The sequence below is a fragment of the Lynx rufus genome, unplaced genomic scaffold (genome assembly GCF_022079265.1).
Source record: "Lynx rufus isolate CCGP_SWC_20201006 ecotype Redwood Valley unplaced genomic scaffold, mLynRuf1.p SCAF_7, whole genome shotgun sequence".
NCBI classification, from domain to species: Eukaryota; Metazoa; Chordata; class Mammalia; order Carnivora; family Felidae; genus Lynx; species Lynx rufus.
The window spans coordinates 43,770,818-43,793,117 of record NW_025814889.1 but is presented as its reverse complement, the minus strand read 5'-3'; the positions used below and the strand labels follow the sequence as shown (position 1 = coordinate 43,793,117).

The 22,300-nt window shown below is 37.0% G+C and overlaps 1 protein-coding gene across 1 annotated transcript; it reads left to right on the top strand.

Moving 5' to 3' along the window:
• Positions 1-416: 416 nt before the first annotated feature.
• On the top strand, positions 417-22,164 carry LOC124502222 (killer cell lectin-like receptor subfamily F member 1). The gene is made up of 6 exons (XM_047066768.1): positions 417-730; positions 4,743-4,829; positions 7,103-7,201; positions 16,246-16,415; positions 20,720-20,832; positions 21,630-22,164. Exons 1-6 carry the CDS (start codon positions 649-651, stop codon positions 21,742-21,744), a joined length of 666 nt encoding a protein of 221 aa, XP_046922724.1. The 5' UTR covers positions 417-648; the 3' UTR covers positions 21,745-22,164.
• Positions 22,165-22,300: the final 136 nt, after the last annotated feature.

Below are 22,300 nucleotides of genomic sequence, written 5' to 3'. Positions count from 1 at the left end.
AAAATCCCTCGTTTTCAGGTACCGGGGTGGCTCAATCGGTTAAGTGTCTGACTCCTGATTTCAGCTTAAGTCATGACCTCACAGTCATGAGATCAAGCCCTGCGTTGGGGCCTTCTTGCGATTCTCTCTCTCCCTCTCTCTCTGCCCCTCCCCTGCTCATGCTTTCCCTCTCTCTCAAAATAAATAAACATTTTTTTAAATCATTCTTTTTCTTTGTCCTCCCTTCCGAATTGCTATTCCACTTTGGAGAAAATGCTGAATGGTCACAGAATTTCTGCCAGAGAATATATGTCTGAACTAAAAGAGGAAGTAGTTTATAGAAGAAAAAATGGCAGGAGGTCATCCGTGGTAATATCAAAAGTGAAAACTATTCCAAATTTAGGCAGAAAACTAACTGTAGAGCAAGAAACTCCTGTACGAATAGTAGTTTTCTTCCCTATCGTGAAGTGTTTGGAAATCTCTTGTCTTGATTGGTAAGACTGAACACATTGCTTTGTCACTTATTCATAGAAGAAATCCACCAAATTTGGGAGAGCAAAAGAAAATTGTTCATCTCAGTTTATTTGACTTACCGGAAATGTATTTGCAGAACTATGAAACTCCCTTAGCAGAACATCATTTTTGGTCTCTCTGTTTTTAATATGTGCAATGGCTGGAGATATAATCTATGCGGATATTAAAACTGATGGGGCTTTTTCTCTAGGAAATTCATCTTCATTTCAGAAATCTGGTAAGTTGGATTTAGGGGTATTTCTAAAATTAATATTTTACTTCTAATCTCCTTTATTTCTGTCCTGTGCTTGTATATGTCTTACTAAAAAATAGAAAAATGCAAGGATAAGAGTGAATGTTTTTAGTGAAACAAATGTTCATAAAGTTAATTGTAATTTATGCTTTTCTTTTTCAAATTTTTATAAATTCCAGTTAGTTAACATCCAGTATAATATTAGTTTCAGGAGTAGAATTTAGTGATTTATCACTCACATATAACACCATGGATGGAGTTGGAGAGTGTTTTGCTCAGTGAAATAAGTCAGTCAGAGAAAGACAAATACCCTGTGATTTCAGTCATATGTGCAATTTTAAAAAACAAAACAGGTCAACATGGTGGGGGGAGTGGAGAAAAAAGGCAAACCAGGAAACAGACTCTTAACTATAGAGAATAAATTGAGGGTTACTGGAGGGGAGGTGGGGTTGGGGGTATGGGTTGAATGGGTGATGGATATTAAAGAGAGCACTTATGATAAGCACTGGGTGTTATATATAATTCTATTCTTAATACACAGAACTTCACTTTTGGCTTTTGTAAACTTTCTATTCTTTGCATTTCTTGCAGTGAACATTTATACTCATACAGTGACATCTGTACTCATGACCCCTTTTTTCTCTGCACTTTATATACCCCTGATTAAACCTGCCCTTTTAATATAGAATGATACATTTATTTATACAGAAGGGAAAATTCCTGGCTACTATTCACATTGTTAATTATCTTTTTGAAACTTGCAAATTGATAGGGTAACAATGTTAAACTAAACTAAGGAGACATGAAATGTTAGTATTTTATTTCATGAAGTTTAGAATTAGTGACTATCTGAGTAATAGAATATTTTTGGAATATGAAGAGATAGGCATATAGCTAAAGATAACATTGCACCTTAATCACAAACCACTCAAAAATGACAGATTTTAAAATTCAATGTGTCTTTTATCCTCCAAAGTACTAGGGAAAATTTCACGTTGCATTTCCATTCTTTTCTCTAGGATAGAGGTTGATGGGGGGTGGGAGGGAGGGGAAAGTGGGTGATGGGCATTGAGGAAGACACCTGTTGGGATGAGCACTGGGTGTTGTATGGAAACCAATTTGACAATATATTTCATATTAAAAAATAATTAAAAATAATAATAATAAAAAATAGTTTATATAAAATATTTACGTAATTTAAAATCTCATTGCGTTTGCCCTTGTAGAATGAATATAATGTATGATTTTCTATATTTCCACAGAATGTATTTCTTCTTTCATATTTTTAAATTTGTTATGAAATGAAACTGATGTGTGATTTTCTCCGATTGCAAAAGCATATTATTCCCTACTTTTAAATGTCACCTCTCTAACTTGCCCAATAGAAGCTTATCTGCTTTCTTTTCTCCCTACACTGGGTGCTTTCTTTTTCGATGAGAAGATAGAACTTAATTTGAAAAATAATGTGTAATAGAATTGCATTCTTATTCTCCCATTGTGAAAATTCTCACACTATTAGTCCATTTTTCTTTTTTTCTTTTTTCTTTTTTTATTTTTTTTTCAATATATGAAATTTATTGTCAAATTGGTTTCCATACAACACCCAGTGCTCATCCCAAAAGGTGCCCTCCTCAATACCCATCACCCACCCTCCCCTCCCTCCCACCCCCCATCAACCCTCAGTTTGTTCTCAGTTTTTAAGAGTCTCTTATGCTTTGGCTCTCTCCCACTCTAACCTCTTTTTTTTTTCCTTCCCCTCCCCCATGGATTTCTGGTACGTTTCTCAGGATCCACATAAGAGTGAAACCATATGGTATCTGTCTGTCTCTGTATGGCTTGTTTCACTTAGCACCACACTCTCCAGTTCCATCCATGTTGCTACAAAAGGCCATATTTCATTCTTTCTCATTGCCACGTAGTATTCCATTGTGTATATAAACCACAATTTATTTATCCATTCATCAGTTGATAGACATTTAGGCTCTTCCACAATTTGGCTATTGTTGAGAGTGCTGCTTATTAGTCCATTTTTCTAGCATTATTTTAACTCACTTCAAGCAACAAAACCAGTGTTTTCAATTCTACATTCCAGGGTTTGATTTCCTTTTTGTTTACAGATAGAACTTTACTTCCCTCCAGATTTAGAGATTTGGAGATAACATCTTTAATGCCATCTAGTTCAATATTCCAGTATTAAAGAGAGAAAACATAAATATATAAAGATTAAATTACTTACCCACAATGGTGCTTATGACCAGAAATCAAATACTTTATTACTCTTTCACTGCATATCCCTAGTGTTGGATAAATACAACTTCTGTTCTCATGTGTCATATCACAGTAGAGGGAAAAAATTATTTGGTACACTGAATTGTCATGTCCTCTAGAGCCCTACATATGATATGTCAGGTTCTTAGTCTTCTTCTAACTCCGTATGTTTTACTTAATTTGCTCTGGCTATTGTCTTTCTCTTTGCTCCTTAAAGTTACCATATTCCTTACTTCTTCAGAGCCTCAAAAATGCTGAGACCCTGTCCCTAGTCTCTTAATCTTTGCATCCCCAACACCTCACATAGTACCAAGTACCTAACAGGCCATCAGTAGATGCTTGGTAAGTGGATGAATGTATAAATGGATAAATAAATGGATCTCATGAGACACTCAATAGATATTATAGGTTCATTTGTTCTTTAAGATATAAAACAAAGAGGGTGGTCATGATGAAATTGAGCTGAAGTGAAAAAGTGAAAAAGTATGATGCCACTGAGAATATCCCAGGCTAAAATTGAGAAATTCACACTTTTGGTAAATCGTACCTTGTGGGTCAAAAAAATGAGCTAATATCCCTTATGTCAGTCCCTTCACAAAATCTGAAATTTTATTCTGTAAGTTTTTAGGTCTGTAACCTGAAACATGTTATTAAAAACATGTCTATTTTATATTAAAAACGTGTGTAGGGATACCATCACATTCTTCTTGAGATTATACCTTGACTGGCACCATTCTCATTGTTTTACATGATAAATGAAAATACACAGCCTTTTTTCTCTTCTGACAATTAAAGTCCCACTAAAGATGTTTTATTCAGTAACAGTAAGAATTTGAACATAGAACAAAGCACTCTGTAATAATAGACCACTAAATAAGCATTCAGGTTAACCGGTCTTGATGCTTGACTTTGTAATTGGTAATGTATCAACATTAATTATTTTATTACTTTCTCAGTGTATATATCATCTATCTAGTGGAATTGATATGCTGCAATTATTTTGCATTAGAGATTGCCCGTTTAATTATCAGCCAAAGCTAATAAGTCCTTTTTTTGTGATTTATTATTATCTTTTGACTACTCCAAAGACAATGAGATACAATGAACAGCAAACCAACTACTGGTTTGGTAGTCAGTCAAGACAGCTGAGGCCTGATCTCAGCTCTGTCATCAAATAACTATGTGGCTGTGGACTTGAATATCCCCATTAATGTGCAGATGTTGGGTGAGGTCATCTCTAAGAGTACTTTATTTTAAAATAAAAATGAATGAAACATATGAAATCACAGTTATGTATCACAGTATGTAGGCATGTTACATAAGAGAGAAAAGAATGGATCAATCCACATCAGTGGGTGCTGTCAATAAACTTATTAGAGAATCTGGAGAGTCTCAGTCTTATACAAAAATTTAGGACTGCACACAGTAGATCATTGTAATGCTGTGGAATAAGTGCAATGAACCCACAAACAAAAATTCATACCCATTCAAAGTTTTATAAGTCCCCTCCTCACAAACCAGAAAAGTATATACGTTCTGCGTGAGTGCGTATGTGTGTGTGCATGCATCCGCAAAAAAGAAGCTGGGTCTATATATTTCAAAGAAGAGTAACTTAGAAGCATGATAACCAAGAAAATTTATTGAGCCCCCTCTTACCTCTCACCATATAAGGAAATATCTGCTGGAGTTACTATCCAGTTTTATCTCTCCAATCTATCCAATTTTGTAGATACTCACCATCATGGAATTTTCTTGAAAGTTGGATGTGCAATTATCATCATCCTTCTTGTAACAGTAATTGTGTTGAGCATTTTGGGTAAGTAATTATCAGTATTATTCATTTATCCTGAAGTATTTTTCTCTAGTGACATGTTGTAATTGTGTTTGCTGTTCAATGGTTCCCTAAACAATGCAGTACAACTTCACAAAAAGTATGAAATTTGAAACAATTAAAATGAAGAATTCTCCTTAGAACTTCAGTATGTGATATAATTGTGGATTCTTTTCATTGATAAAAGAAACAGATGTCAAGAATATATTTATATTTTATGATCGAACCGCACAATGCAGTTTAATATTGAGCTATACACAAGCTGCTCTAAATCTATTTTCCGATGAAAGGAAATTAAATTTATAAGTTTAAATTTGTAAGTTTATTCACATGAGCTAGTCCTGGGCACTATCAATCTTAAATCAATAGGTGAAAACAGGGGCGCCTGGGTGGCGCAGTCGGTTAAGCGTCCGACTTCAGCCAGGTCACGATCTCTCGGTCCGTGAGTTCGAGCCCCGCGTCGGGCTCTGGGCTGATGGCTCAGAGCCTGGAGCCTGTTTCCGATTCTGTGTCTCCCTCTCTCTCTGCCCCTCCCCGTTCATGCTGTGTCTCTCTCTGTCCCACAAAAAATAAATAAACGTTGAAAAAAAAATTTAAAAAAAAAAATAGGTGAAAACATTTCCTAATAAACCATTTAAAAATTATACTCATGTACTTTGAACATAACTGAGCATAATCCAATTATTCATATGGCAAATATTTTTAATTATTGAATAAATGCTTGGAGAAAAGTTCTTCACAAATGTCTATAGAACTAAGGTAACACACAGAGTGTATATATTGCAAGGAATCCAGGTTTCCAGATTAAATCAAACTCTAGAACAGGCCAAGGCATACCTGCCTACCTCAAGAATCCTTGTAAATGGTATTAGCAATTATGAATGGCCTTGGAAGTTACGAAGAAATAGGCACAGTGATAGAATTCCAGAATGGGAAAGACCTAGAAGTCCAGGTCGAGCCTCTAGTTGAGATGAACACCCAAAACCCCAGAAAGATCAGTTGTTTCATTAGTTTAATATAACTAGTCTATTGTCTAATTGCAGCTATAAAATTAGGGAGGAGGGAAGCAAAAATAATTAGCATTAAAAACCTATTCTATATATGTTTTTATGTTAAGCTAATAGATTTGTTTGTTACTAAAACATCAGTTTGTCAATAAAACGTATTTTTTACCAATAGAATTGTTACCAAAATAGATTTTAAATATTTAATTGCCTAATACACATTATTATGAAATTATAAATTACCAAAGGTAATTTCAGTTCAATGGCCATCAGAAAGACAGAAATATTTGTCGTTGTAGAAAAAGTACTCTGGGCTCACCCTATACTTCTATATATAGCATTTACATGCAAAGTATTGAAACAATTATGAACCAAATCAAAACATATAAAATCTTGTCCCTGAGGGGAGCCTGGGTGGCTCAGCTGATTAAGGATCTGACTCTTTTTTCTTTTTTTTTTTTAAGTTTATTTATTTATTTTGTGAGAGAGAGAAAGAACATGAGTAGGGGAGGGGCAGAGGGAAAGAGACAGAGAGAATTCCAAGCAAGCCTGTGCTGTCAGCACAGAACCAGACTCGGGGATCCATCCCACGAACCATGAGATCATGACCTGAGATCATGACCATGAGATCATTTCTTGATCATGAAATCAAGAGTCGGGCAGTTAACTGACCGCACCACCCAGGTGCCCCAAGCATCTGATTCTTTGACTCTTGATTTTAGCTCAGGTCATGATCTCATGGTTCATGGGATGGAACCCCAATTCTCTCCCTCACTCTGCCCCTCCCCTACTCGCATGTGCATGCACACACTCCCTTTCTCTCTCAAAATAAATAAATAAACTCGTAGAAGAAAATAAAATCCTTTCCCTGAATCAGGTGACACTTGATTGAAACAAGTGTCCTTAACACTTGATATAATTGTGTTTCATTAAACGCAAACTCTCCAAGTGAGGCTTATATCCATGGCTGGTTATTTTGTGCTTATTAAAATAAGTATGAAGCCTCCAGGAAAAAATCAGGTGAACAACCTCTGGTCCCAGATCATATCTTTTCATTTTCACTAAAGTTAACATTAATAAGATTAAGAGTCCAAAGGAAAGTCCAAATCTTGGGGAAAATAATGTTGTTTTTCCCCTTAGAATGTTAATTAGTTAAGTTCCTATAGAGTTTCTACATGATTGAACTTTAGTCACTAGAACCCAATGGTTTGTGTTTTTTATTTAGTTAGGAAAATATGTTTCTTCTTTCATCAGTTTCCCAGTTCAATTCTGCAAGACATAATACAATGGATGATGAATCAAAAGAGAAATTCTGTGCCGGGGAAAATAAATCTGGAAAAATCGCCTCAATAGGTAACATTACTATATATTGTCTAATCCCTGAGTAGCCAGACATTGACAGTAGCTTTGGTTTTTTCTGAATATATCTGAATAGAAAGGTTCCTCTGCACCTGCAGAGGTATGGTTGAGATCACTACTTTCTATAGACCCATTACATTCCATGACAAAAATACTCAGAGTTACAAGGCAAAGGAGAAAAATGAGCTTATATAGAGTTCTAACTAAATGTAAAGGTATTTCATTGAAATATTTGCATTTTATTCTTTTTATTTCTATTGGGGCATGTGCGGATGTAGAATGTTATCAAAATAGTTTCCTTTTTAAAGTCCATGATTATCCAAGGTAGTTTTTTTTCTTACCAGGTGATGTTATTAAATGCAAAATAATTATCAATGGTAATCTTACGTTGTTTTTTCTCTTGCCGTCTCATATGAATGTATTTGCATTCTTTTATTTCTTTAAAGTTTATTTATTTTTGAGAGAGAGAAAGAGAGAGGGGGAGAGGAGCAGACAGAGAGGGAGAGACAGAATCCCAAGCAGGCTGCGCACTGTCAGCCCAGAGCCCCACGTGGGACTCGAACCCACCAACCGTGAGATCATGACCTGAGCCGAAGTTAGACACTTAACCAACTGAGCCACCCAGGCGCCCCTGCATGCTTTTAAAAGTCAAGAAACAGGGCGCCTGGGTGGCGCAGTCGGTTAAGCGTCCGACTTCAGCCAGGTCACGATCTCGCGGTCCGTGAGTTCGAGCCCCGCGTCAGGCTCTGGGCTGATGGCTCGGAGCCTGGAGCCTGTTTCCGATTCTGTGTCTCCCTCTCTCTCTGCCCCTCCCCCGTTCATGCTCTGTTTCTCTCTGTCCCAAAAATAAATAAACGTTGAAAAAAAAAATTAAAAAAAAAAAAAAAAAGATCTAGGTGACTAATTGGTAAACCATAGACTTTTATTTTTTTGTCTTGCTACACTTCAGAAATTTTTTTATATTCCATAATATAGAAATGGTTAAGAAGCACTGGTTCATACTATCTGGTCAAAGTATCTACTATTAGAAATATAGAAGTACAAATATAGTAATTTCTTATTAAATGTACCCTTAAAAGTCCTAGTTGCATTGTTGCTGGTGTCTTTTTTTAAAAATATAATTTATGGTCAGCTAAAATACACTGTATACAGCATGCTCTTGGCTTTGGGAGAAGATTCCCATGATTCATCGTTTACATACAACATCCAGTGCTCGTCCCAACAAGTGCCCTCCTCAATGCCCATCAACCCTCAGTTTGTTCTCTGTATTTAAGAGTGTCTTATGGTTTGCCTCTCTCTCTGTTAGGAACTATTTTTTCTCCTTTCCTTCCCCCATGGTCTTCTGTTAAGTTTCTCAAATCCCACATATGAGTGAAAATATACGATATCTGTCTTTCTCTGACTGACTTATTTCACTTAGCATAATACCCTCCAGTTCCATCCACGTTGTTGCAAATGGCAAGATTTCAGTCTTTCTCATTGCCAAGTAGTATTCCATTCTGTAGATATACCACAACGTCTTTATCCATTCATCAGTAGATGGACATTCGGGGTCTTTCCATAATTTGGCTATTGTTGAAAGCACTGCTATAAACATTGGGGTACACATGCCCCTATGCATCAACATTCCTGTATCCTTTGGATAAATTCCTAGTAGTGCTACTGCTGGGTCATAGGCTAATTCTATTTTTAATTTTTTGAGGAACTTCCACACTGTTTTGCAGAGAAGCTGCATCAGTTTGCATTCCCACCAACAGTGCAGAAGGGTTACTGTTTCTCCACATCCTCGCCAACATCTGTTGTTTCCTGAATTGTTAGTTTTAGCTGCTCTGACCGGTGTGAGGTGGTATCCCAATGTGGTTTTCATTTGTATTCCCCTGATGATGAATGATATTGAGCATCTTTTCATGTGTCTGTTGGTCATCTGGATATTTTCTTGGGAAAAGTGTCTAATCATGTCTTCTGCTATTTATTTTCGGGGTGTTGAGTTTGGTAAGTTCTTTATAGATTTTGGATACTAACCTTCTATCCAGTATGTCATTTGCAAATATCTTCTCCCATTCTGTCCACTGCCTTTTAGGTGTGCTGGTTGTTTCCTTCGCACTGCGGAAGCTTTTTATCTTGATGAGGTCCCAATAGTTCATTTTTGTTTTTACTTCCCTTGCCTTTGGAGACATGTCAAGTAAGACGTTGCTGTGGCTGAGGTCAAAGAGGTTGTTGCTTGTTTTCTCCTCTAGGGTTGTGATGGTTTCCTGTCTCATATTTAGGTCTTTCATCCATTTTGACTTATTTTTGTGTATGGTGTAAGAAAGTGGTCCAGTTTCATTCTTCTGCATGTTGCTGTCCAGTTCTCCCAGCACCATTTGCTAAAAAGACTTTTTTCCATTGGATACTCTTTCCTGCTTTGTCAAAGATTAGTTGGCCATACATTTGTGGGTCCATTTCTGGGTTCTTTATTCTATTCCATTGGTCTGTGTGTCTGTTTTTGTGCCAATACCATACTGTCTTGACGATTACAGCTTTGTAGTAGAGGCTAAAGTCCGGGATTGTGATACCTTCCACTTTGGTTTTCTTTTTCAACATTACTTTGGCTATTCAGAGTCTTTTGTGGTTCCATACAAATTTTAGGATTGTTTGTTCTGGCTTTGAGAAGAATGCCCGTGTTATTTGGACTGGGATTCCATTGAATGGGTGGATTGTTTTGGGTAGTATTGACATTTTAACAATATTTGTTCTTCCAATCCATGAGCATGGAATGTTTTTCCATTTCTTTGTGTCTTCTTCAGTTTCTTTCATAAGCTTTCTATAGTTTTCAGAGTACAGATCTTTTACATCTTTGGTTAGGTTTATTCCTTGGTATCTTATGTTTCTTTGCATCTGTAAATGGGATCGATTTCTTCATTTCTCTTTCTGTTGCTTCATTATTGGTGTCTAGAAATGCAACCGATTTCTGTGTGTTGATTTTGTATCCTGCAACTTTGCTGAATTCATGTATCAGTCCTAGCAGCTTTTTGGTGGAGTCTTTCAGGTTTTCCACACAGAGTATCAGGTCATCTGTGAAAAGCGAAAACTTGTTTTTTTCTTTGCCAATTTGGATGACTTTTATTTCCTTTTGTTGTCTGATTGCTGATGCTAGCACTTCCAACACTATGTTAAACAACAGTGGTGAGGGTGGACATCCCTCAGTCGTGTTCCTAATCTCAGAGGGAAAGCTCTCAGTTTTTCCCCATTGAGGATGATATTAACTGTGGGATTTTCATATATGACTTTTATGATGTCAAGGTATGTTCCTTCTATCCAGACTTTTTTGAAGATTTTTATTAAGAAATGATGTTGTATTTTGTCAAATGCTTTTTCTGCATCTATTGACAGAATCATTGCTTTCTTACCCTTTCTTCTATTAATGTAATGTATCACATTGATTGATTTGTGAATATTGATCCAGCCCTGCAGCCCAGGAATGAATCCCACTTGATCATGGTGAATAATTCTTTTCATATACTGTTGGATTCAATTTGCTAGTATCTTGTTGAGAATTTCTGCATCCATGTTCATCAGGGATATTGGCCTGTAATTCTCCTTTTTGGTGGGGTCTCTGATTTGGGAATCAAGGTAATACTGACTTCATAGAATGAGTCAGGAAACTTCCCTTCTGTTTCTATTTTTTGGAACAGCTTGAGAAGGATAGATATTAACTCTGCTTTCATGTCTGGTAGAATTCCCCAGGGAAGCCATCTGGCCCAGAACTCTTGTTTGCTGGGGATTTTTGATAACTGATCCAGTTTCTTCACTGGTTATGGGTCTGTTCAAACTTTCTATTTCTTGCCGTTTGAGTTTTGGTAGTGTGTGGGTGTCTAGGAATTTGTCCATTTCTTCCAGGTTGTCCAGTTTGTTGGCATATAATTTTTCATAGTATTCTCTAATAATTCTTTGTATTTCTGTCATGTTGGTTGTGATGTCTCCTCTTTCTTTCGTGATTTTATCTATTTGGGTTCCCTCTCTTTTCTTTTCGAGAAGTCTGACTAGGCGTTTATCAATTTTGTTTATTTGTTCAAAAAATCAGCTCTTAGATTTATTGATCTGTTCTATTGTTTTTTTTGGATTGTGTGTTGTTTATTTCTGCTCTAGTCTTTATTATTTCTCTTCTTGTGCTGGTTTTGGAGTCTTTGCTATTCTGCTTCAAGTTCCATTAGGTTAGGTGTGATTAGGTTTTGTATTTGGGATTTTTCTTGTTTCTTGATATAGGCCTAGACTGCAATGTATTTCCCTCTCAGGACTGCCTTTGCTTCATCCCAAAGGATTTGGACTGTCATGTTTTCATTTCCATTTGCTTCCGTATATTTTTAAATTTCCTCTCTAATTGCCTGATTGACCCATTCATTCTTTAGTAGGATATTCTTTAACCCCCATGCATTTGGAGGCTTTCCAAAATTTTTCTTGTGGTTGACTTGAAGTTTCATAGTGTTGCGATCTGAAAATATGCATGGTATGATCTCAATTCTTTTATTCTTTTTTATTTATTGAGGGGTGTTTTGTGACCCAGTATGTGATCTATCTTGGAGAATGTTCCATGTACACTCGAAAAAAAATGTGTATTCTGCTGCTTTTGGATGAAAAATTCTGAATATATCTGTCAAGTCCATCTGGTCCAGTGTATCATTCAAGGCCATTGTTTCTTTATTGATGTTCTGCCTAGATGCTATGTCCATTGTTGTAAGTGGAGTATTAAAGCCCTCTGCCATTACCATATTCTTATCAGTAAGATTGCTTATGTTTGTGATTACTTGATGTATATATTTGGGTACTTCAAAATTGGGAGCATAAACATTTATAATTGTTAACTCTTCTTGATGGATAGACTCCATAATTATGATATAATGCCCTTCTTCATCTCTTGTTACAGCTTTTAGTTTAAAATCTATTTTGTCTGACATAAGTATGGCTACTCCAGCTTTCTTTTGACTTCCAGTAGCATGATAGATGGTTCTCCATTCCCTCATTTTCAAGCTGAGGGTGTCCTCAGATCTAAAGTGAGTATCTTGTAGACAGCATATAGATGGATCTTGTTTTCTTTGTTGTTGTTGTTGTTGTTGTTGTTGTTTATCCATTCGGATACTCTATGCCTTTTGATTGGAGCATTTGGTCCATTTAAATTCAGAGTAATTATTGAAAGATATGGATTTAGTGTCACTGTGTTATCTGTAGGTTTCATGCTTGTGGTGATGTCTCTGGTCCTTTGTAGTCTTTGCAGTGTTCCACTCACAGAGTCCCCCTAGGATCTTTTGCAGGGTTGGTTTGTCCTTCAGTTTTTGTCTGGGAAAGCCTTTTTCTCTCCTTCTATTCTGAATGACACCCTTGATGATAAAGGATTCTTGACTGCATATTTTTCCTATTCAGCACATTGAATATTTCCTGACACTCCCTACAGGCCTGCCACGTTTCAGTGGACAGGTCTGCTACTGAGCTTATGTGTCTACCCTTGTAGGTCAAGGCCCATGTGTCCCTAGCTGCTTTCAGAATTCTCTCTTTAACTTTGTATTTTGCCAGTTTCACTATGATATGCCATGGAGAAGGCCCATTCTTGTTGAATCTGAAGGGAGTTCTCTGTGCCTCCTGGATTTGGATGTCTGCTTCCTTCTCCAAATTAGGGAAGTTCTCAACTATATTTTGTTCAAGTAAACCTTCTGACCCTTTCTCTCTCTTTTCTTCTTCTGGAACTCCTAAGATGCAGCCATTATTATGTTTCACTGAATCACTTATCTCTAATTCTCCCCTCTTGTTCTAGTATTTTTTATCTCTCTTTTTCTTAGCTTCATCATTTTCCATAATTTTATGTTCTATTTCACTTATTCTCCCCTCTGCTTCCTCCATTCTTGCTGTCACTGCACCTAATTTATTTTCCACCTCACTTACAACATTTCTTAATTCATCATGACTGTTTCTTAGTTCCTTAATCTCTGCAGCAATAAATTCTCTGCTGTCTTCTATGCTTTTATTAAGTCTAGCTATTAATTTTATAACTATTATTCTAAATTCTTGATCAGATAAATTGTTTACATCTGTTTTGAGCAATTCTCTAGCTGTCATTTCTTTCTCAAGTTTCTTTTGAGGAGATTTCTTCCGTTTCACCATTTTGGCTAGTTTTCTGTCTTTTATGTGTCCTAATAGCTTGTTATATGTCCTGCACCTGTGAGCACTACTATTATAAAAGGGGGTCATACACTGTCCAGGGCCTGGCCCTTCAGAAGATCTTTTTGGAGTGTATTGTGCCCTCTTTCTTGTTGTGACTCTGTTTGCTTTATTTCCCTACTTGTAGTGGTGGTTTGGACCTTCCACCAGGTGTGCTTTGATTTGGTCTTTGAAGTAACCCTGGAAAACATTTAAAAATGGGGTGGTAGTGGAAGAAGCCTTATCCCATACAAAGAGAGAAATGACAGGGGCAGAGAAAAAGAAAACAAAAAAAGAGAGAGAGAGAGAGAAAAATTGACCGAGCAGATAATCAGAGAAACTCTACCACTTAATCCAGAGAAAGAGAAAGGAAAATAAAGAAGGAGATACAGAAGGGGTGTAAAAAGAATAGATTAAAAATGTCTGCTTAGGCAAAACAACAACCAGAATAGAGAAAGGAAGAAAAGAAAGACAGAAATTATTTATATATATATATGTAATAAGAATTGACCAAGAATCAAATCAGAAAATGCAAAACCACTGGACCAATATCTGATTAGTTTCAGCTGTACAACACAGGGACTCAACACTTTCATACAACACCTGGTGCTCATCACAGGTGCACTTCTTAATCCCTATCACCTACTTAACCCATCCCACCATTCACCTCCCCTCTGGTAACCATCAGTTTGTTCTCTACAGTTAAGTGTTTCTTGGTTCTGTTCAACAATTTGAAGATGTTTTTCACTATATTCTGCCCCCCATAATTCATTATGTGAAAGGGCTTTTTTTTTAATGTTTCCCTATAAATGGCATGCAATTTTTCTCTGTTTTCAAGATTTTTCTCTGTTGCAAGCAGTTTATTTTATTTTTGCGTATGTAAAAATACCTGCTTAGGGTTTGATTAGCTTCTTGAAAGTATAGATTTATATATTTAAATAATTTGGAGGAAATTGAACTATTACCATTTTTCCCCTTATTTTCTCTTTCCGATGGTTCTAGGATTTCAATTTCATGTATGTTAAATATTTTTATATTGTCCTGCAAAACGTTAAGACTTTGTATATTTTTTCCAACTGTTTTTCCTTGTTTTTTTATATTGGACAATTTCAAGTTCCCTAAACATTTTTTTTCCTGCTAATTCTCTGCTTTTAAGCCCAATCTAATGAAATTTGCATATCATGCATTTCTTAATTATAAATTTCATTTCTTAACAAAAGTAAAAATTCTCTATTTCTTAGAAGTATCCCATTTTTTAATTACAAACATATTTTCTTTTACATACTTGTGCCTAATTAGAACAGCTGCTTTAGAATATTTGGGGATAATTCTCAATCTGCATCATTTTCCTGTTGTGCTGCATTGATTTCCTTTCTTTTTTTAATCGGTCATATTTTCCTGATTTTCCTATGTCAAGTATTTGGAGATTGTGCCCTTGGATATTGTGCAGGCTATGCTGAGAAGTCTGTATGCTGATGTATTTCTCCAAACAGTGTTGATTTTCCTATTTTAGCAGGGACTTGGTATAGCTGACCTCAAATTTAAATTACTGTCTTTTGGGAAATTCCTGGGTGGCTCATTTGGTTGAGCGGTTGAGGGTCTGACTCTTGATTTCGGTTTAGGTCATGATCCCAGGAATGTGGAATTGAGCCCCACATGGGGGCTCTGCACTGAATGTGGAGTCTACTTAAGATTCTCTCTCTCTCTCTGTCTCTCTCTGTCTCCCACTGCCGCTCTCCCCCACTTTTGCTCTCTAAAACAAACAAACAAACAAAAATATCTATCTTTTGGGCAGTAGCTCAAATCTCAAACAAATTCTTTTTTTTTCCCAAATAAATTATTTTATCCTTAGCTATAATGTAGCTTTCACATGCATCAGGCAGCGACTTGGAAAACTTTTATACTTGGAACTCGGTGCACATCCTTTATGTTTTCTTCTTCATGGGATTCATCCTCCATTTTCAATACCTGTGGTTGCTTCAAACTCTGTTCTCTGGTTTTTTTTTGTTTTGTTTTGTTTTTGTTTTTGTTTTGTTTTTTTAGTCTCAAAAGACTGCAGATTGTCTATTGAAATTTTACTCACTCTACATGGCACCAACATTGGGCTGTCTTAAGCTAAAAGTTGTAAAAATAAAAAATATATACCTTTCCATACCTATTTCAAGTGTCACTTCCCCTCCAAAATCTGCCTGCTTTTGTTCATGTTTCAGTGCCTTCAAGTCATTTTCTGTGTATATGTATGTGTGTTTTTAAAGGATATTTATTTCAAGGGCAATAAATTACTGGTATATCCAGGATGGCTATGTGTCATCATCTAAACCTACTGGCAAATATTATAAATCAAAACTACCTGTTACAAGCACATTTGGGGATGTCAAGATCCTTTTTATATGGGAGGATCAATCTATCTTAAGCTTTGGGGACCACTTATTATGCAAATTTTGTCCAAGAAAATATATTCCAGTGTGATAGATAACTCCCAAAATGTCTGGTGTAATGGTGGACCACTAATTAAAATCTCTAATTTGTATTTTACTTTAAAATTTTTATCTGCCTGAGACGTGAGTGCAGGCAGTGTCTGCATTGACCCTATACAGTCTTGATCCTAGTGTCTTATACATTGCCTTGCTGATAGAAAATATGATATATTTTTAAGTGAATTAAACAGAAAAAGAATGGAAGAATGAATGAATATACACATGGTTGAAATTCTGTTAATTTTTATTCTTTCCAAATCCACCTTGAGAAAAGCATATACTTTTGTCAAAGAAAGCTTTAGACCATAATTTAACAAAATTTGAGAAGCTTGTATGTGGTATTAGGGATATAGTTCTAAGTCTCTTTTAATTACTTATCCTTTTTCCTTCCAGTTTCTTTCAACTCTTCTACTGCTCATAAATCATGCCCTTCGAAAGACTGGAGGCTACACGGGGGGAAATGTTACTGGGTTGCTGAAGCTAATAAATCTTGGCATGAAAGTAAAAATGACTGTGCCATGAAAAATTCACATCTCATGGTGATTCGAGACTTCATCGATATGGTGAGATATCAAACTTGGAGATTATAGCATCCTTCACACTTTTCATTACAGTTATTGTGCTACATACTTGGAAATTTCTATGAAAATAATTTGAAGCCTCATTCCTATTAACTACATAAATGTTGGTTGAATGAATTGTTGAACTACATGTTTATTTTTAAGCTTTTTGGGAGGGAGTGGCTATGGATTGGAGGAATTCATTTGCTACTCTACACCTAACTTCTCCACCAGGGATCCCCATAGCTTACTAGATTCCATTTTAAAATATAAGAAGGTAAATATCTTCCCTCATCTCTCATGTTTATTGCAATATTCACAAAGGCTGCAGTCAGATATCATGGCAGCTAAAATTAAGATGATGCTGAGAGAAAAGAAATACAGAATAGTCCTCATTAAGGACCTTCTTCCTTGAGCAGAGTATTTCTCTAACTGGCTTAATTTAAATTGAAGTTTTGTGGGGCACCTGGGTGGCTCAGTCGGGTTGAGCGTCCGACTTCAGCTCAGGTCACGATCTCGCGGTCCGTGAGTTCGAGCCCCGCGTCGGGCTCTGGGCTGACAGCTCAGAGCCTGGATCCTGCTTCAGATTCTGTGTCTCCGTCTCTCTCTGCCCTTCCCAGCTCACGCTCTGTCTCCCTGTCTCTCTCTCTTACTCTCAAAAACAAATCACCAATAAAAGAAGAAAAGAAAGGATTGGAAAGAACCATAAGAAAGTGTCCATTGTGGCACAGACCTGGGAGAAGAAAAGAGCAGTGATGCGGAAGTGGCAAGAAATTCCACCTAGATCCTTGTCCCCCTGTCTGTTAACTGTGCTATGGCACAAAAGCCTTAATGTGCGTGCCGGTGACAAGGACAGCTGCCTTTAGGGCGCTGGTGAAACCCACTGCAGGTGGGAAAGAGGACTGGGAACCGAAAATACTCCCGTGGGAGGGTCGAAAATACACAATGGGACCATGACTACATTCAGAGGAGGGGCAGCGGAACAGAGAAAGCCGCACAGAGAAGACAGGGGTGAGGGCCTGCCTAAGACTGAGGCATAATCAGAACAAGAAAGACCATTGCCTCCGCTGCCTTTTACTATCAAGCTAACAAGTTTCAAATAGGAAGTCAAGAAGGGAGAGGGACAAGGGAGGAAGAAGAATGTGCAAAGAGGTCTTCATGAGGCATGGTGAGAAGGGAGACTTAAATTCTCAGGTCAAGGAGACATTTCCCTGGCACACAGACAAACCAAAACCACTGAACACAAGATGCCACGGCAGGAATTTGAAACCCGAGGTGCACCGAGGATTACCAGAGCAGCAACAGATGAGAAACCCACCCTCCTAACGATTAACTTCAACCCTAGGACAGACTAGTAACCTCGTTTCATTACTACGCACAAAACCAGTGGGTTTTGTCAAGTCAAGTTAGCGTCGAATCATTGGGTATGAGGTAAATAAAAGGACCCAAACAAACAGGACACTCCAAACAAACAAACAAACAAACAAGCAAAAAAAAAAAGGGGGGGTAATACTGCAAAATGATAAAGGAGTTGTATGCGGTTGCTGGGGCAGCCGTGACAAAGGACCACAAACTTAATGACTTAAGCAAGAGAAATGAATTTCTTGCAGTTCTGAAGGCAGAGTCCCAAGATCAAGGTATTGGCCAATGCCTCTCTCCTTGGCTTCAGACGGCCACCTCTTACTGCGTCCTCACATAGTCTTTCCTCTGTGTGGGTGTATCTGTGTCTCTCCGTGTGCCCAAATTTTTCTTCTTATAAGGACAGCAGTCAGATTGAATTAAGATCCACGCTAATAGCCCTAGTTTAGCTGAATCAGCGCTTTAAAGGCTCTGACTTCAAATGCAGTCATATTTTCAAGTCCTGGGGGTCAGGGCTTCAACACAGGAATTTTGGAGAGACACAATTTGGTCCATAGTATTCTACCCTTTGGCCCTTGAATCCCACAACAGGAGTCAATTTTATATATATATATATATATATATATATACGTATATATATATGTATATATATATACGTATATATATATATATACGTGTATATATATATATATATATATATATCAGCAAGGTAAACACTAATAGAACTAAGAGGAAATGGGGAATCCACAAATACTATTGGAGTTATCAACATGTCACTTTGAGTAACTGAAAAAATAACCCAATAAATAAATAAATAAACAAATAAATAAATAAGTAGCCAACTCTATAAACCAATTAAACCTAACTGATCTTATAGAAATCTGTATCCAACAGCATCAGAATACACTTTTTTTTTTTTTCAAAACACATGGAACTTTGATGAAGACAGACCATATGTGGGAACTTAATCAACTTTTAAAATCTTCAAAAATAGATCTTATACAAAGCATCTCAGACCTTCAGAAAATTAAACTGGTAATTAGGAACGGAATAGTGTTTGGAAAGTTCTCAAACGTTTGAAAATTCGGCAACACACTTCTGAATGATGACTGGGTCAAAAAGGAAGTGATCAGAGCAAAATTTTTAAACTGTATTGTGAATTGAATAAAAACAACATCTTAGGGGCGCCTGGGTGACGCAGTCGGTTAAGCGTCCCACTTCAGCCAGGTCACGATCTCGCGGTCCGGGAGTTCGAGCCCGGCGTCAGGCTCTGGGCTGATGGCTCGGAGCCTGGAGCCTGTTTCCGATTCTGTGTCTCCCTCTCTCTCTGCCCCTCCCCCGTTCATGCTCTGTCTCTCTCTGTCCCAAAAATAAATAAAAAACGTTGAAAAAAAAATTTAAAAAAACAACAACATCTTAATGTGTCAGAATTTACAGGTTTCAACTTCAGAGCTTCGAGGGAAATTTATCGCCTTAAGTGCTTATGTTTGAAAAGAAAATAATGTAAAATCAATCATCTACACTACTTAAAAAAAAAAAAAGAAACTAAGAAAAGAACAAACTAGCCCCAAAGCAAGCAGAAGAATGGAAGATGTACATTACTCGATCTCAAGTCTTACTATAAAGCAAAATTAGCTAATATGGCGTAGAATTGGCAAAAGACAGATAGACCAGTGACACTGAATAGAGATGCTAGAAGCAGACCTACAAAAATTTAGTCAACTGATTTTTTTTACCATAGCGCAAAGATAATTCAATGGAACAACACGACGTTGTCTTGTATGCGTGCATAACGACTTTATTTTCTTACAGTTATGACATTTAGCCTATGAGTTCAGCTGCACGCGACAGAGAACCAAAATCACCGTAGCTTAAACAAGGTAGATGTTCACTTTATTGACTCTAAAACAGTTTCACTTATAAGATATCCCTTTAGTACACTTAAAAGCGTTAGGACAATTAGAAAGCAAAAACAAAACTCCCAGTTAAACTACTACGAGCCAGGGATTGTCTGATGTTTCCAATGTTGAAGTGTTAAAATAGGGGGAAAATGTACCTATTCCTCTATGCAATTGGTTATGTCACTCACGTTTTAGTCCGTACCGCTATGGATTCCTAGTCTTGTCTGTAGAGTGCTGTGTCCACCTATTTCCGGTTGATGGACCACCATGTGGACATTCTAGCCATCAGAAAAGAAGGAAATAATGAATGGAAAGATACAGCCCTACCTTTTACGTGCTTGATTAGAATTTCAGTACCGCTTGAGTTGTGTTCCATTAGCCAGAAATTAGTCACATTGTCACACTTAGCCAAAAGGGAGCCTGGGAAACATATCCTTACTATGTCTGGCCATAGATATGGCTCAGGGGTTTTATTACTATAGAAAAAGTTGTTAAGAAACTATGAACAATATGTACCATGTCAGCTCAGATATTGCTTCCTTTCTTCCCTGTATATTCTCTTGCTTCTATCTATTATTTCTTACCTGTAATTAATTATAACCACTAACATTTATGTAATGAGAATTTATTATGTTCCAAGCAGTGTAGAATAATGTTATTTAATAACAAAGCTCTTTGAGATAGATACTACTATAATCTGAGTCTCAGAGATTGGGGAAAACACAAGTAAAAAGATTCAACAACTGTGCCAAGATGCACAGCAATCGATCGTCGAGCCAGGACTCAAATTTGGAAGCTTATCCTTGCAGTCTTAGGATCTCCGGCAACCACGCATACTTTATGACATTGTAGTGCGGTACTTTGTCCCTCCAGTATGATCCGTTAGAAAAGTGTGAAGTTCAATCCCTGCTTCTCGTGTAGGACCAGCATACAAAAGGTCCTCTTGAGAAATTTATTTTTTGTATCTATAAGAATACAAATATATATTCCTATAATACTTCCTATAATACAAATACATATTCCTATAATATTTCCTATTCTCTTTAGAGTTTCCTATGGAAGCACCTAAATACTGGAGTGTTTTACTGGATTGGCTTGACTATTCCACCTGGAGGGGAATCATGGACCTGGGTAGACAACAACCCTTTTGACTCCCATCTGTGAGTTTATTGTATTTTAGCTTTTTTGTGATTTTAATCCCATACTGTATGCCAAGAAAGAGTCGTCTGATGCTGTTGGGCTTGAACTGAGGAAACAGGTATAAATTTCCCTACCGAATCATATGATCTGACAAATATTCATATAAAATGGTCTACTCGGAAAGTCGAGGAAAAAAAGACATCTCACTCCACGCACTCAGAAGATTTAGGGATGGGAAGCAGGATTTGCCAATAGCGTCCTTTTATTTTATTAAAGAGGCAAATTAACCAGTGTGAAATCTCTTGTAAGAGCACAAGTTTAGGGGCACCTGGCTGGCTCAGTTGGTTGAACATCCAACTCTTGATTTAGCTCAGGTCATGATCCCAGGATCATGGTGTTGAACCTCATTTGGGGCTCCTCACTGAGCATGGAGACTGCTTAACATTCTCTTTTTCTCTCCTTCTGCCCCCTCCCCTACTCATGCTCTCTCTCCCTCTCTTAAAAAAAAAAAAAAAGACCACAAGTATAGTTTACAAAATGTAAATTTCTGCTCTTTTCAACAGTTTTTAAATGAACAAAACCAGAAGTGCCATTTTAGCATTATCCATATAACCTTGACTACTACTCCTTAGCTATTAACTTCCCTTGCAACATAAAACTGAGGGTGGGAAGAATTACCTTACCCACCATATTGTATATTGTTTAAATTGTTTAAATACTCATGTTTTTATTTTAAAAATTAGAAAATATTTTCTGAGGCCCTCTTTAGTCTCTGGACATATGCTGTTGTAAAGATAACCATTTTCTTCCTTCATAGGTTTTCAATAGAAGAAAAATGGCGGACCCGGAGCATGAAATGTGCCCAGGTGTCTCAAATTAAGATAGCTGAACAAAAATGTGGGAAAATTAATCCGTGGATTTGTCAACTGTAACCCACACTGCAGGAAATCAGTCTCCATTTCTCTGACGGAAAGACACCACATGAAGTTTGAACTCAGAATATATCAAAGTCCAGAGGGCCACGTGTGTCCCAGAGGGGTGTGTGTGTGTGTGTGTGTGTGTGTGTGTATGTGTGTGTGTGTGTGTTCATTCGGGTGGGTATAGTACTATTTCTCAGAGATTTAGGAAGGCTAATAGAGAAAATGAAATGTTGTAGAAACTGAGAAGATAGAATGAACGTATTTTTTTGTATGAATTATCAGTTATTCAATCCCCATTCTCATTTTGCATGTGGTTTTGAAAATTCAGTCTTTATTTTCTCCACAGCTCCCCTCTATAATATCCTTACCTAATTACATTTTTACGAAGAAATTCATATCAAAATCAAATTTGCATCTCTAGCCCAGACTTTTCCCGGATCACCAGACCCATATACGGTAGTGCTTATATAACATATCAAATTGGGGCACCTGGGTGTCAGTTGGTTGACCATCTGACTGTTGATTTAAGTTCAGGTCATTACCTCATGCTCATGAGATTGAGCCTGAA